This window comes from Ptychodera flava, chromosome 17 (assembly GCF_041260155.1).
Source record: "Ptychodera flava strain L36383 chromosome 17, AS_Pfla_20210202, whole genome shotgun sequence".
Taxonomy (NCBI): Eukaryota; Metazoa; Hemichordata; class Enteropneusta; family Ptychoderidae; genus Ptychodera; species Ptychodera flava.
In genome coordinates this window covers 1,841,142-1,858,652 of record NC_091944.1, presented here as the reverse complement: position 1 = coordinate 1,858,652, position 17,511 = coordinate 1,841,142, and the positions used below count along the sequence as shown (strand labels likewise).

At 37.3% G+C, this 17,511-nt stretch overlaps 1 protein-coding gene across 1 annotated transcript; it reads left to right on the top strand.

Moving 5' to 3' along the window:
- LOC139116581 (uncharacterized) lies at window positions 1–12,605 on the top strand. Its single transcript, XM_070679176.1, has 8 exons — window positions 1–138; window positions 431–660; window positions 1,244–1,397; window positions 2,267–2,493; window positions 3,072–3,570; window positions 11,035–11,144; window positions 11,636–11,818; window positions 12,441–12,605. The coding sequence occupies exons 1-8, from the start codon at window positions 3–5 to the stop codon at window positions 12,603–12,605; spliced, it is 1,704 nt and encodes a 567-aa protein (XP_070535277.1). The 5' UTR covers window positions 1–2.
- The last annotated feature ends 4,906 nt before the right edge of the window (window positions 12,606–17,511 follow it).

The window sequence follows — 17,511 nt, the reverse complement described above, 5'->3', positions numbered from 1 at the left end:
ACATGACCATACATGATGGTGGTGTGTTCACATATACTGGAACTGCCACAGACAGTCCTGGCTTAACGCTGGTGGTTTATGACAACTTTCTGATCAGAGGAGGTGGTACACTGATATCAAACAAAATTAATCTGGAAGGTAAGTCAAAATAAATGTTTCTGTCACAATTTTCTCTTTGAAAAGCAACTTTATGCCTGTTTTTTGGCCAATGACAAGTCAAAGCATTCCGTGCCACTGAATTGACAAAATATTCAAAAGTGTTAGCATATATTTTTGGCATTTGCGTATTGATTTAAAGTCATGGCAATATCTCTGCTTAACAATAGCAGCCATATTGGATCAAGTAGCTACAATGTAACATGCATGTTTGTGCAAATAACACCATTAAGAATTTTGTTTTGTGATAACATTTGTCATGTCTTTTATACAGCATCTACAATAACAATAGATGATGAAGGTCTTCTTGATGTTAGCAACAGAGGATATGACCCAGGAGAAGGCCCAGGACCTGGTATTGATCACAACAAAGGTGGATCTGGTGCCTCTCATGGTGGACGTGGTGGTATGGGTAGTTTTGTTATCAACACTACATCTGCATATGATGATGTGCTGAATCCAACACAGTATGGCAGTGGAGGAAGTATTGGAGGCGGTACACAGGTGAGAATTACCATGGTAACAGAAAAATGCTGACTGAAACCAATAATCCACCTTGTTAGAATTTATAAAATTTACTATTCCTTTGAGCTGTTCACATTCCAATGAATTAAGGCAAGTGTGAAGATTATGGACACAGGCAGCTATTTTATCAGTCACCAGTAACCTAGGGAATTGTTAGAATCAGGGATAGAGTATACCCCGCTTTCGTAAAGAAAAATGGAAACCAATCAAAAACAACCCATGGCTACTTTTATGTCATTTCCAAAGCTTGTGTCCTATGGTCTTTTACTCATTGCAAATTAAGTGTGATTGGTTGCTGAAAGAAAATAACAACTGCAACTTTAATCTTGATAATCTATAAACAGTGGTTGCTGAACTCTCACTTTGGATATTCCTATCTCCATTGAATATTAAAAGCTTGAATATTTTGCAATTTCCAAATTATTTTTTTAAATTTCCAAATGCAAAAGTGTGATATGCCTTCCTAAATGTTGTTAGTTGATAAGGATTGTTTTTAGCAGCCATCCATGGCATTTTTTTTCAGAAAAAAAATGCTCACATAGCTCTAATTATTTTTTTTTAGAACACTGGAAGTGGAGGTGGTATAGTCATGATGTCTGCCTTTGATATGATGACCATTGATGGCACTATAATGGCCAATGGTGGTACCTCAGACCAACCACGGAATGGTGGAGCGAGTGGAGGGAGCATTAATTTGCATACTGACATCTTTGCTGGTAAGTCAATGAAGTGTCGGTACGGAAAAAAGTGATTAAATTCTAGCAGATTTTGAAAGTTAACGACATTAGGGTATTACGATTTATCTAACATGGTGAACATTGTCCCTTTAAGTTGCAATGCTGGGAGATAGTTTCTTTCTAATCAAGTACCGATACATGTATGAGTATAGCATCATCTCATTGAAGAACACTTTTTATCACTGGGCAAAGATGACCATGCTTGTCTGCATAAACTCAGTTAATATGCCCAGTGTACATTGTGTAAAACAAAAAGTACCAGGATTAAAACAGAAATCGCACTGGTATTGCCTCAGAGTATTCACAGAAAAACTTCAAGACTGTATGATTCACGTCATGTATTTGGCATGTTCCTTTGTACATACAGGCAAGCATGTTCAGATCATACTGGGTAGGGTACAATGTACAGTAAGTCAGCACTGCAGGTTGTCATAGGACTTGGAAGATGGTCCCAGTTATACTGTTGCTGTCAAGCCAAACCCTCAACTGTAGTGATTGAAATGATTAGGAAAGTTAATATAATCAAAAGCTATCTTTACAATTCCCATAAATCGAACAAAGAATGATTAAGGTTGATTACACATTTTCCTTGATATTGTATCCATTCTCATTTCGGCCGTTCCTTGTAATGTAATATCAGCTCACTGCCCATGAATGTTTAGAGTATATGATTACATCTTAGCAGGTGGGTGTTTTGAAAATCAGTTTGTAAGTCCACTGATAGATAAGTTGAAAGAATTTCTTTATAGTAAATGTTGGCGACTTTGACATGGGTGGCAAATTATTCTCATTAAGGTAATGTACAAGAATGGAACATAATGATCATATATTATGAACATTTCTATTAGGGAGTGGGAAAATCATTTCCAATGGAGGAGACGGTGCTTGTGTACCACATTGCAGTGTTTGTGATTCTGAACGCCGATGTCTTCAGTGTACAGACTATAAGTACTGGAGAGATTCAAACTGCATTAATGATTGTAACCACAGTTATAACCGTAGAAACCATATGCGTTGGAGTAGCCCTATCAAAACAGGACGATATTGTGCCAATGAGCGGGCATCTCCGAACGAGGTAAGCGTTGTGATTCACACATTGTATGTCTAAGCAATAGAATGTAGTTTCTGAACGAGGTGAGTATTGTTATTCACACATAGTGTGTCTGAGCAATAGAATGTAGTTTCTGAACGAGGTAAGCATTGTGATTCACACATTGTGTGTCTGAGCAATAGAATGTTGTTTCTGAACGAGGTAAGTATTGTGATTCACACATTGTATGTCTAAGCAATAGAATGTACAGTATCCTTTGAACGAGGTAAGTATTGTGATTCACACATTGTATGTCTAAGCAATAGAATGTAGTCTCTGTACAAGGTAAGCATTGTGATTCACACATTGTGTGTCTGAGCAATAGAATGTAGTCTCTGAACCAGGTAAGTATTGTGATTCACACATTGTATGTCTAAGCAATAGAATGTAGTCTCTGAACGAGGTAAGTATTGTGATTCACACATTGTATAAAATGGCAATCAATCTTTGAGGATAAATGTTGTAGTTTAATTTAGGGAAAAGGTATTGAAGTTTCAATTCAGGAGTATCTAATAAAAGGATTGTTTCCCAATTTTTATTTGATTTTAATTAATTTTGTACAGGAATGGCAAATAGGCGGTGGAGGTGGAGGTGGTCGGATCGGCATTTACACCATGGAAGAGAATAGATTCCGAGGTGAAATCCAAGCATATGGAGGTAAAAGTTACAAGGAATCAGGAGGTGCTGGTACTATCTACATTTCAAATACCACACCAAATGGCACAGAAACCACACTCAAGGTCAACAACCGTGACAAAAAACCGCTCCGTGACCATCTTCTGCATGAGCTATATGAAGACTCAGGACGCACCTATATCGTGACAGATGCCAGCCATGTCACTGACTATGTGTTCGACCATGTACACATAAACCAAGGGGCACATTTGGTATTTGAGAAGTTTGAAAACGGCACAACACCAGTAGAGATTGGAAAGCTTTACGGAGATCTGACTGGAATGATCCATTCATCCGGTGATTACTTGATCAGGATTACGGATTCACAATCACCATTTCCAGCCTCATTTTACATCTATGAGGATTCGTATATGAAACTACCAAAATGTAAGTATCAGTTTAGTTATTATGATTAATCAACTAACTGCAAACCCTGATTGGGCCATTATGTCACTTTTTCCTAAAATATCTCAAATTTCTCATGGTTTTTGTCGGTAAAGATTATCATGCCTGAAACAGTGAACACATGTATTCCCTTTTGTACTAACACAATTAAGTTGAGTTTGCTATTCAAGTTTCTATTAACATCTACTCCACACACTATATTTTGCCATGATAAGTGTATCCATATATTATATAAGTTCTGAAACACTTCTTTTTCTATCGTTTTCCATACTTCTCTAGCAATAATACATTCAAAATAACGATGTTGAGTAGTATCATGCAAATTACAAAACTTACAAAGAGAATTTTCCCTTAGTTTCCAAAGGTGCAATTTTACATTATTAATGCATTTGTTGTGCAAAAATTCCAATGAAATGCACGCACTTTATTTTCAGACATAAGTTTGTTAGCAAGTATCGAGATATCTTGCCAATTAGCTACCTGCTTAAACTCTCTTCGCCAATTCATTATACTGGCTGGTTACGGAAATTGAGCGAGCAAAAGTTTGCACACATCTTTAGTTTTTAGTGTCTGTAGTTCTTCCTTCTTTTTGTCAATTAAGATATATTCTACCTTACGTCTCAATCTTACAAAAAGTTAAAATTAGAACTCCACAAAATTGCCTTTGCATCACTGCCAATCTGCTCTTGATGTTGTGGAACAGAGTTCCACGATTCTAATACATGCTGATAAAATAAAGGCAACCTCGATTGCAAAGGTTCTGATGAAATTACATCTCTAGACAAAAAATCTCTTAACATCGAAAAATCTGATAAGGGTTCCAATAAATAGCAAGGGTAGTTTTTCCAGCATGCATCACTTTCACTTATTAAACGTGAAATCTACATAAATTTCAGCGCTTTTACCTTTAAACACAAATTAGGTATGTTGCATCCACCATCACATAGTGGCCAGCGAGTACATTTCTTTTTATTTTACCAATACCTTTTGTAATGAATTCGTAAATTAATTGGTCAACTTTTTGAATCACATACTCTGGAACTGCTATCATTGATGCTAAATAAGTTAACTGAAAAATCCCAATTCAAGTGCGTTTACTATAAGCACTTTACCATAAATAGTTAAATCCCTCATTCCCCAAGACTTCAAAATATTCTCGAATGTTTCAAGCTTTGAATCCCAATTCAAATGCTCGCATTTTTGTCGGTCATATCCAAACCAAACTCCTAAAGCTTTAATCGGCTGGTCAGTCCACTTCAGACCAGTAACCACCGATTTCGCACATTTTCTTTTGTTTCTTTCTTTACCCAACCATACCGGTACACCCTCTGTTTTTTCTTATTTACTTTCAAACCAGACGTTTTCTCGAAGTTATCCATAATTTCCAACGCTTTTGCAATGGAATTTTCGTCTTTTACAAATAAGGTAGTGTCATCAGCTTATTGGGCTATTTTTGCATCACTCCTGCCACAATTTTACATGGTAGTGGTATACCCTTTATGTCATCACATTGACGCACTTTGCATGCCAAAACTCAACACATAAAAGAAAAATCACAGCGCTCAAAGGGCACCCCTGACGGACTCCTCGAAAAAGTGAAAAGAAATTCGATAACCACCCATTATTTATGATACAACTTTGAACATTGGAGTAAATTACTTTCACCAATCTTCTAAAATCGGGTCCGAAACCAAAACTCTCTAATGTTTTGTGCATGAAGTTCCAATTAATACAATCAAAAGCCTTTTCAAAATCAACATACAGGACTGCTCCAGAATATTGTACTTTGAAGTGTAATGATACATGTCGACGTCTTCGATCAGCCTAACAACTTCACCAACAAAACGCCCTTTAATGTATCTTACTTGATCTGTGTTCACAATGTTTGAAATGACTTTTGACACTCTATTTGATAAAACGTGCGTAAGAATTTTATAATCAACACACAATAAGGAAACTGGGCGCCAATTCTTTAAACACTCCAATTCATTTTTCTTGTGTAACAATGAAAGAATACCTCTTTGCTGTGTTATTGACAAACTACCATTCTCAAAAGCTTCATTAAATGAATCAACCATCAAATTGCCTAGTAATGGCCAACATTTACAGTAAAATTCGATGGTAAAACCATCATAACCTGGTGACTTGTTCTTTTTCATCTTGTGTAATACATGGTAACATTCTTCATTAGACACAATACCTTCGCAAAATTGCCTTTGTGATAAACTCAATTCAGGTTGATGAATATTTCGTGTAAAGTCTTCAAAAGAAATAGTTTGTGGAATTTCCCTGTACAAGTTGCTGTAAAAATTGACCTCTTCACTTAAGATGGAGTCGAGATCTGTCAACAGTGATCCGTCCCCGGCTCTGAGTTTTACAATATTTTTCTTTACATTATTCCTTTTCTCTAACCCTAAGAGGTATTTTGTGCTCTTTTCTCCTTTTTTCCACCCAATGGGCCCTTGATCTGATTTGACTACCCTCTGCTTCATTTCGTACAATTTTCTCCAATTCTGCAGAGATTTCTTGATATGAACAGTAATTTTCTTCTGTTGGGTAATAACATAGTACTTTTTCTTTTTGTTTTAACAATTGCTCAAGATCTTGTTTTCTGCTACGTTGACATCGACTCTTGTGACAACTATAAGTTACAGTGAAGTGTTTCAAAGATTTCTTAAATAACTCCCATTTTGTTTGTTTGCACACAACGTGTTTATAATTGTCTTCACATTTATCAATAAAAAGGACTAACTTGTTCAAATAAATATTGTCTTCCAACAGACTATTATTAAATTTCAAGTAATTTGGGCCTTTTTCATGTTTACAGTACACAAAAGAAAGTTCAACTGCCATATGATCAGTACAACTTACAGATAATATTTCACATGATGAGGTGTTCTTTTGTATTTCACTGGACACTAGGAAGTAATCAAGACGACTCTGTGTTAGAGGATTCTTTCTCCTCCATGTGTATTGCTTACTGTTAGGGTGTAACTTACGCCAAACATCAAACAAATTACATGAACCAATAAGATTCTTTAAAGATATTCTTGCGCTGACGTCATCCAAGCCATCACTTCTTTCGCTACTGGAAAACTTGTCTACTTTAGGATTGTAGATACATTAAAATCGCCACAGATCACAATATTGTCATCGTCAAACATTGCAAGCTTTACATTGTTGTACATAATCTTAAAGAATTCACATTACATTTTGCATATGTGCGATTTTGTGCATAGATATTGAGAAGATAGAACGAAGAACCTTCTGGCCAATTTTGTCATAATAAAACGACCATTCTTATCTTTATGGATCTCACTTACTGTAGCTTGAATACTATTTGCGAGCATTATTGTAACTCCACAACTGTGAATCGTGCCGTGACTGTATAAAACCCGACCACCCCATTCTCTACTCATATTTTCTCATCTCCTGCTTTACTGCATGTTCTTGTAAACAAATTATTTGAAATCCCTTTTTCCGACACCAATTAAAGATAACATTTCGCTTTGTTTTTCTCGTAACCTCTTCCATAAAGTGTAACTATTTTACATGACATAATTTCCAAGTTAAAAAATTACAAAAGTAATACTATGTTTTCCAGATAATTAAATCGACATTGCCCTCACGTGACTGTCCCTTGAACTATCGAGCAAGCCTGACTTATTAGGAGAGTTACTGACCGTTGATGGTGTTCTTGCAAACTCTTTTCTCTTCTTCTGTAAGTTTTCAACTGGTGTTGGCGGAGATCTATTCTTCTTCTTCTTTGACCCAAGTCTGGAGAAGAAGCGAGCAGTTTCTTTTGACTTCTACTGTTTGGTGTTGTTAGAATGCTCTCTTCAGATGGCGATATCAGTTGATCTTTGTTGACTTCCTTCTCTCTTGATACTGCTGTTTTAGGGCTGGGATGTACTGTAGCTGTTGTTGTCAGTTGTAGAGTTGATTTTGTGATATCGTCAATGGCCATATCAATCACTTTCTCTGCCTCTTGTACTCGTCTAGAGTAATTGTCGACAAATTCATCAACTGCTCTTGTGCCAGTGATTGGAAGTTTTGGACATGTCGCAGCAATATGACCAAATTCTTTGCAGCTGTAACATCTCTTTCCTTTCGAACAGTCACTACTTCTATGGCCAATTTCCTTGCAGTTGTAAGATGTCGGTGGTGGATGGTTTGGGCAAGCCCTTGAATCGTGGTCTTCGCCTTGACAAAAACGACATTGATTGGGTTGGCCAGTGTAGAAAATTCTGATAGAGTCGGAAATCTTCATACCGTCTTCGTCTCTCTCTAATTGTACAAAATTTGGTATCGGTATCTTGATGGATGTCACATAGCAAAACCTATTGCCGTTGTAATACTTTGTCCCATCCAAAGGGTCAGTGACGGTACAACGGACAACAGGATCAGCTTGCTCACAGTACTTGCTGAGAAATGCGGCAGTGTCACATCGTGAATAGATATTCTAATTTTTGAATTTTGCTGAGTGCTACACATGTTCAACACAACATGCATTCCACCGATATCAATGCCGTATGTCAATAGCTTGTCTCTGCAATTCTCATTCTTTGCATAAATTGTCCACTTTTTTGTTCTTGGAATGTACTGTACGCCGATAATTCCATTTTTACCGACCACCTGTTTACATGCGTGGATAACGTCCATCTCTTTTAGACCCTGAAGTTTTTGGTTGAAAATGCTAAATTGTACCTTGCAATCGTCGCTTTTCAGGATACTGTCTGTATTTTGTGGCGATTCCGTGGTTACCATTGCTTGTTTCTGTGACTGCGCAACTTGTTGACTTGGACTTGTTTTCTGAGTTCGTGGTGTTTTTTGACTTTGATGCTGCTTGTCGTCTTCCTCTAGACTTCCTTCCCATGTTGGAAACCATAACCACTCTTGCTCACCCAAAAAGGCATAGAAGAGGATGAAACAGCGAGTAGAACCTCTTTGTTACAAACACAAACAACTGCAACAAAGTCTACTCAACCAAGAAGTGTTTTGGTGGCAAAAAAGACGAAACTTGCGCACGAGCAAAATGGACAATACACGAATTTCATTGTACAGAAACAAACAAGTCACATCTGAGAAAATTATTGCAATGTGAATTACAACGAAGGAATTTGATTTAATTTCATTTTTTTCTGTTATAGTTTAAGTGTGTAGCCACCAGGTTTTGAGAAACTGTCGTACATACATTCTGTGATGTAAACTTTTTTTTCCACTGGGAATAAATAAAGAAGGAACCTTAAAGGAAAAAAATGTATTCCCTTGTTCTTTAAAGTTTTCTTCGCAAAAAAAAACAGTTTTCCCATTTCTCTGTCACAAAGTTTACAGGGTAACACGTCCAGCATTTGTTAACTCCTGTATGCATGCTCACTATCATACATCGCACACATACAAACTTTAGCGAAGTGAAGAAAGAATTTCATCGCTTTAACTGGGCGAACGATAACCTCTGGGACAATTCTGTCCACCAGCAGAGTTACCAACCCAGGATAGAAAATACGGCTAGTTTTAAATCGGGTTTGAACCCACAACATACGGCATCAGTCGCCTAGCGGAGAGGCCACAGAGAGAACCGCTCAGCTAAATCTCCACTCCCAAAAAAGAGTACGTGGTTCAATAGCCGGCTAAGTTGTTACATTTTTCTGACTGACACCGCTCCACACGTTTTAGAGTTCGTGAAGCACTCACGCACGCATGCTCTCTATCTAAAGGCTTTCGATAAAAACTAGGGTTTCTATATTAAATATTGATGTTCTTTGTATTACAGAAATTGATGACCTTAAAGTTGTCTTTTGTTAGTCCCCATGGACACCGTCCGGGGGATTTATAGATTTGGTCATGGCCGTGCATCAGTGCGTCCGTCCGTGCGTCCGTCCGTTCACGCAGATATCTCAGAAATGCCTGAAGCGATTTCATTCAAACTTGGTACAAGGATTACTTCATATGTCATACAGATGCACGTTGATTGTTTTGTGATACGATCCAATATAGCTGCCAGGTGGCCATTGTATTACGATTTTTTCATGTACAGAGCGATAACTCAGGCATGTTTCAACTGATTTATTCAAAGTTGGTACAAGGACATTGACCAATGTCATAGATGTGCACGTCAATTTGTTTTGTTTTACGATCCAATATGGCCGCCAGGCGGCCATTTCATAACGATTTTTTCATGTACAGAGCCATAACTCAGGCATATCTCAACCGATTTTATTCAAACTTGGTACAAGGACATTGACCTAAGTCATACATATGCACGTCAATTTGTTTTGTGATACGATCCAATATGGCCGCCAGGCGGCCATTTTATTACGATTTTTTCATGTACAGAGCCATTACTCAGGCATGTTTCAACAGATTTTATTCAAAGTTAGAGAATGACATTGACCAATATCATAGCTTTGCACATCAATTTGTTTTGTGATACGATCCAATATGGTCGCCGTGTGGCCATTTTATTACGTTTTTTCATGTCCAGAACCATAACTCAGACATGTATCAGCGAATTTATTCAAATGTATTTTTATCACAGACCTAATGAAGAGGACTCTATCCTCTCTGAGGACCTGTAATCAAAGTACCCATTAAGAAGTGGGGACTGTGTCATCAACAATGACTTTTTCAATCAGTAATCTTTGTGTGTTTGATAATTGCAAAATATTGTTTGATAAATTTAAATAATCTTCATATCAGAGGTACTTTATTTATGCAGCCAGCTTGAGCTGGTTTCAATATCAAGGAAACATCCATCAGATCAGTGTCTTGTATGATGAATGTGTTGGAAGTTGATTAAAGGCCTATGAGCTGCAACTGCAAAATTTGTCCAATATCAAGGTACCTCCAATTTCCTCAGATATTCATTGCAATCTACAAACTGAACGATATAGTCATTAAATATGTCTCAACAATGTTTGATTGTGGCAGAATAGGCAAAAAATTGAACAGATTTAGTCATTTTAAATTTCCCACCAGTTTCAAAATCTTGCCATGTTATGTGAAAAACGGAGCATTTTTAGTCAAAGTGGAGTGAATCCCTTTTCAGTCCTTTCAGTGGGTTGCACCATGTTGTATTTGTAAAGATCAAATGTTTATATACTACACCATTAATGCTGTTTATCATGTAGTTGTATCGAGGCCACCATATTTGGGTGCAGCATCCGTTTATCATTTTTCTTACTGAAACCTCCCCGTTCAGTCACACTCAGTGGAATATACTTGAGTAAACATCTTTGAGTAAGGATATTTCTATGAACTAATTTTTATCTTAATATAAAATCATGAAAATAATGCCAAAAATACAGCTCATGTGCCTTTAAACTGTAGACCAATATCAGAAACCAAATATTACAAAAATGTCATATTTGGAGATAAAGAAAATGAAGACAAACATCAGTGTTTGTGTTGGATCACCAATAATGGTTGTTGTTTTTCACATGACAGCTCTTACTGTAGCACAACTGGATTATCAAGACATTCACCTGGATGGTGAGATGGATGGTGTTCATGATCTTACAATTGGAAGGGACATCAATTTTCATGTTGGATATGAGGTAATGGAGAAAAACAGTGCCTACATTATGTTACAATTATTCAATTCTTCAAACTATTTCTCAGTTTAGCTTGCCTCTTTTGATATTGCTTCACTGCCAGTTTTTCTGCTTTGAGATGAGAAAATACATTAGTCCTAGAAGCTTGATAATTATCTATTGTCTTGTACAAATACATTTCTTCTTTTAGGTGAGAAAAACATATTTGTACTAGAAATTAGATAATATTAATAAAATCTGGGCTTTTAAATCTTTGGCAAAGATAAACCCTTGTGTGCTACGTTGACTTGTACAGTGTTTTAATCAGACAATTTCCTCAACGTGTGGAAAACTGAGTGCAGACTTTCTGAGTTCATATACGTGGAAGAAATTGTCTCTCTTATCATGTATAAAAATAATTAACAAAATTAACAGACACTACATCACAAACACTCCCAGTGATGTTGGTAGGATCACAGCTGTCAAATGTCGTAACTTCCATCCATCAAATACAGGGCCACTCATCTGGACGGGATAAGAAGACACTGTCACTGCATAACCTACAGATATGGGCAGACGGTGAGGTACAGTCCTGGTACCCACCAGATCCCTATTCACCTGATATCAACCCAGACTACCCATCTTTGGTACTGGACATCAAGGAAAGACTCCATATTCACCCAGGAGGATCTCTGCAGGTAATCAAATCATGCTTTCGGCACCTATTTCACAACTCCAACCCTTTCATAACAGTGGTTTTGCTGAAACTCCTTTTTGTAAATGGTAAGTGTAGACCTGTTTTAAGGACTTCGGGGTGAACAGGTTAAATCAAACCAATTTATCTCTGTATGTACCACCCGATATATCTAACCAATTATTCAGTGCAAGGGTTAGGGCTAATGTGTCTACTTGTTAATTATACATGCACTACCTGTCATAAAGCCTGTACAGGACACTGATTTTTTGGTCAGCATCATCAACTATGTGATTCCAGACATTCTAAAAATCTTTGAATTGCTTGATAAAATGTTAGCAGACCTACAAAAACTATTGAACGACTACAATGTTTACCTGATGTTTGCTGTAGGTGCCAACAATGACTTACTCAGTTTGCTTGGCAATATTGTTATTATCATTAGAAATGATACATGTTGCAATTCATACAGACAAGACTCATTTCCCTTCTATCCAAAAATACTAACTCCAAAATTGTAATCTAGTTGGATAAAACGAATTGAAGGTAATTGAGTGTGTTCTATTCTGGAGGATCAAATGCTGTTTTGCAATTTCATGGTCACAAAATGTATTTTTGTTTTGTAGACACACTGGTTGGAAGTCACAGCAGATACCATCCTGATTGACCAGGCAGGGGTAGTTGATGTGAGTGGTCAGAGTAGAGACTACAGAAATGGCGGCATAAACAGTGAATATTGGGGTGAGGATCTACAGCTTCTGAAGTATTTCAGACATAGTTACAATCTGTAGTACCGTATGTGTTAAGAAAAGTATGTGTAGATTTCTGAGAAGAAGTCCAATACAGCAGAGGTTGTATAATTAGCTCAAGGAAGTTGTTCTGTGCCTCTCATTGCAACTTCTGTTGTCTTTGATTAAAATAACTCACCAAAAAGCTGCAAAGACCAGATTGTCCCAGAAAAGGTTGAAATATGACTTTATTGTTGCCATACAGAAGTATTGTCGAGTGTAAATTAAAGCTGCAAACAGCATTGGCGGGGCCCAAGCGGTTTCCATTATTTAAAGTATTCACTGATGATACTGTGTGCCAAATTTGAGCTTAAAATGGTCTTTTAGTTCTTATGAAAAAAGAATTTTAAACATCTCATGGTTGCTGTAGATTTTGCTTGTAATTGTGTAGTTTTTTGCAAAAAAAATAATATTGTTACAAAACCAAATTAAATTGTGTGTTGGTTGTACAGAAGAAGATTTTTTAAGATAATATGGGATTTTGCAAAATCCAATATGGCGGCAAAATCACATAACCGATCCAAATGCCTTTTGCAAACTTGAAAGTGCTTGTACTGAGGATGATACGAGTAAAATTCAAATTATCAATTTGTTTCTTGAGAAGAAGATTTTTAAATATTAAATTGGGATTTTTGCAAAATCCAATATGGCAGCAAAATCACGTGACCGATCCAAATGCCTTTCGCAAACTTGAAAGTGCTCACACTAAGGATGATACGATAAAATTTTATTTCATATAGTTTCTTGAGAAGAAGATTTTTAAATATTAAATTGGGATTTTTGCAAAATCCAATATGGCAGCGAAACCACTTGACCAATCCAAATGCTTTTGTAAATTTAAGAGAGGTCACACTAAAGATAATACTTGTAAAATTTTACTTCAAACAGTGAGTTGGTTAAGAAGATGTTTAAAGATTAAAACCATGGTATTTTTCAAAAATCCAATATGGCGACCAACCCTTACGAAAATTAAAGCCTTGCAGCGAACAGTTCTGGTAAAGTCTTCATAATTGCCTGGTAAGTTTACCACAACAAGTTGTGGTAAACTTACGCATAGCTTGAGATTTTCGCATGTTGATGGATTTTGCGGCGCGCATATTGTGGTATGCTTACCACGACACTCATGCATGTCCTGGTATGTTTGCCACAAAAGTTTAGGCTTTGCATAAAAATACTTTTTGCGGTATACTTGCCACAAACAGGATTTACGGTATACATACCGCTATTGAAGCTGACCCTATGGGTAGCCCCACCCCCAGTAGCATACCCCTACCCTTCACACTTTGCCACGACCACTCACACTCTAGCTATTCATTCTTGTGCTCATGTAAGTTTTCAGAATGTAGCCACAGGTACAAACACTCACACACATTCACAAACAAAAGAAAATCTTACCAGGTTTTTCATTGAATTCCTACCTTACATTTATTGCAGATGGAAATGCTAACAAATGACACAAAACAAAAGAAATCAGAAGTTCATCAACAGTTCTTTCACAGGATATCTCCCTTAGTCCATGGCATCTTCATAACAAAGTGTTGGCATATCCAACCATATATTGGGAACAGTTACTTTTGATCCAGTTGATTGTTCAGTGTCTTGGTTTACTTTCCGTAGACTACAGAAAGGGCTAAAACAAAAAAAAGAAAAACAAGAAAAGAAACATTAATGCAATCACATATACTAGCACAGTACAGTAGACAAAATGCCAAGAGAGCAATCTGCTAGTTAGTATGTAATTGCAACTGCCTTGACATACCTTTCACAATTAGTCTTGCACATATCATGAAATGGAGTCCTGGTCACTAAGATATTTCAAATGGTACTTACACGTATATAATGTGCCTTGGCAATTTTGGTTACTCTTTGGGGCCAATGTGGGTTTATGAGATTGGTGATGTAGAGTTGTCATCAGCATTGCTTTTTCTCAGCATCCGTTGCCACAAAGACATGTCGTCACTTCCAGCTACAAATAAGAAAATGCAACGCAATAAAAAGGAATGTAAAGGAAAACGTCCCAGTGATTATGTTTGGTGATTTTGACAGGTACATCATGTACATGTGACATGAAAACTAGTTTACTACTATATCTGTGAATCTAAATTACTTTTAGATGGGGGAGGACAACGCTACCAGTGACCCACAGCTACAGAAAGATAGGACTGAAAATATTGTATGCATGTTTTGTGTTGTAAGATTTCATGTAGAACTTCAATGAAATATTGTAAATCAATCATTGATTCGGATTTTGCCTTGCAAAGTATAATGCCAGCAAAATATTTACGGGTAACGTTGAACAAATGTCAAAATACATTAATGAAGACTTCAAAAGAAACTTAAGTGTCAAAGACAGAGACGTCCAGCATCGTCCAGCATGATCTTATAATAGATGACGTATACTAAATTTCATGACATCAAACACATGTACAAACAATACTAGGTCAGAGTTTAAGAACTTAATTCTTACCCAACAATTCCTAAATGTATTGTTTTTTCATTGTTTTATATCGTACATCGAGGGAAATTTGTATACATATAAGCAAAAGTTTCACCCTGGGTACAGTCCCCGAGAGACTGTGCCCTCGCCAAAGCAAGAGAGTGTCTCGAAGTATATTCCCCAGACATAGACACTACCAATACATGTTATCGGCATGAACAATGAAGGCCACTGCTTTGTAATTGTGTACACTGTTCACTAAACGTTCAACCTCGGAGTTGTTCAGACAATTGGACAGTGTTACTCGAGAATTGCACAGAACAAAAACAGATAAAATTCGTCGTTACGTTGCAGAGAAGGAAGATCGAAAATTTACTTACCGAAATTCAAACGATCGCCTCGATCTTCAGGGTGCAGGTGTTACTAGTACATTATAAGTGGTGACCATTGTTCAAAGCCGATCTCCACACGCTGATCGTGACGACGGTGACATGAAAATTAACGCGTCTTGAACATTGCCTATAGGTTGTACATTCATAGCTAGCGTATATGAAGCTGTCACGGCGATGTCCGACGGCAAATTTCAGTGAAATTTTGTCAAAAATCGAGTGAAAAAACAGCGACAATGCACTCAGCAATTCAAAAGGGTCGTAACTGCCGTTCTGATATCAGATTTGCCGCTGAGATTTGACCTGTGACACGCCAATCTGACCAATCACAACGAAGTCTTAACATTATCTATAATGTCGTCAGACGTGATACTATTACTTCCGGTACAAAGTCCTCGCAATCGCGATCGCTGTATGCATACGTAACATAGCATGATGTAGTGGAAGTTTTTTTTTAAAGTAATTCATTGAAAAGTTGCAGCTTTCGACGGACTATCCAAGCAAAAGTGTATTGAGAGCACCAGTGGCTATGACCCGACATATCCCCACACTATGTACTACTAGCAGTTAGCACAGCAGTGGCGCCGCGGGGCTAACTGTGCAAACTGTTCATAGGCACTAGAACTATTTTATAGTGTGCCTTCCCAGAGATACGGGACTTCAATTTCGATGAAAACTGTGTTCTATACGACAGGCGTAAGATACTTAAAATCCAACATACCAGTTCAACAATTTCTTAGATTTTTGTTCGGGCGCGTTTCTGTGGAGACACGTACCATGGATGTAAAAATAAGATTGTACATCCATGCACGTACGTACGTGTCCGTGTGCAGGGACGTCCATCGGCAGGTTGAGATGTCAATCATTTGTAAAGTGGGTGGCAATACGACTAATAATTCCCTTGTCTTTAAAGTCGGCGATTGAGTAACTATACTGATCATATGATGGCTTCGGTAAATAATTGTCGAAAGACACAAATAGAATGAGTGTTTTCTCCGGCCGCGGAGACTGACATGCCTGTCGGCTCATTAATACCCAAACTGTGGCAAAGTTCTTTTCCTTCATGGATTACGGCCGATTTTCGAGAGATTTTCGTTGCTGCCATGATTCGTGCAGATCATTGGCTCAAAATGTTTTCCGATGGACAGGGAAAAATGGTTCATTTTTGTATGGGATTTTTTTGTGGCTGCCTACAGTGTAGGCCTAAGTATGAAACAACATTGTTATCAACAGAATACCCGTCTTATATCAACTTCGTCACTTTTCTCGCCTCGATCACACAATATTATTAGCTGCTAAATATCTCAAATTAAGCTATTTTGGCAATCCAGCGATCCCGCATCTTTATGTGCTATTGTTGATGTAATCTGCATTCGTAAAATATTGTCACTGTGTAAAGAAGTATCATTTGGAGAGTCAGGTTGGCCTATTTTGTATGTGAATTTCCTAATTTCTTGGAAACTGACTAAGATTTGTCTTACGAATGTTTTTACACGTTTTAACATCCCCCGTTTTGAAAAATCAATAAATATACTATTTTGTTATTAAATTAGAGTGCAAACATATATTCTTTATTCATGCATATGATATACATCTGCAGAAGCCAGCTAGGCACACATGTTCATAGATGTCATTTGGCTGCACAAGTTACATGTAATTTTGCCCTATAACCGTGCAGCCTTGAATTCTTAGGCCATTCTGTACAGTGCTGTGACCATTGTATTTACGTAAGGCTTTCATGGCAAACATACCACAAAGCAATCTGCAACTTTGTTTACTTTAGTTTTGTGGTAGACATACCAAGAGAAAGATTGCTAATCACCACAAGTGCACCACTAGTGGTGACTATCGGGGCAGGATGAATAGAGTGTTGTGGCAAACAAACTTGTGCGTGGTATGTTTACCCAGAGCTTGCAGTATGTTTACCGCAAAAAAATCTGTTTCGTACGGGCAAGGTCACATGACCGCACGCGATTTTAGTTGCAAATTCAATACAAAAAAGTTCAAATCAACTAGAACCCCAGATCATCTAGAGAAGCCATATTTAGGTTTTCGGAAAATCCAATATGACCGCCACATCACA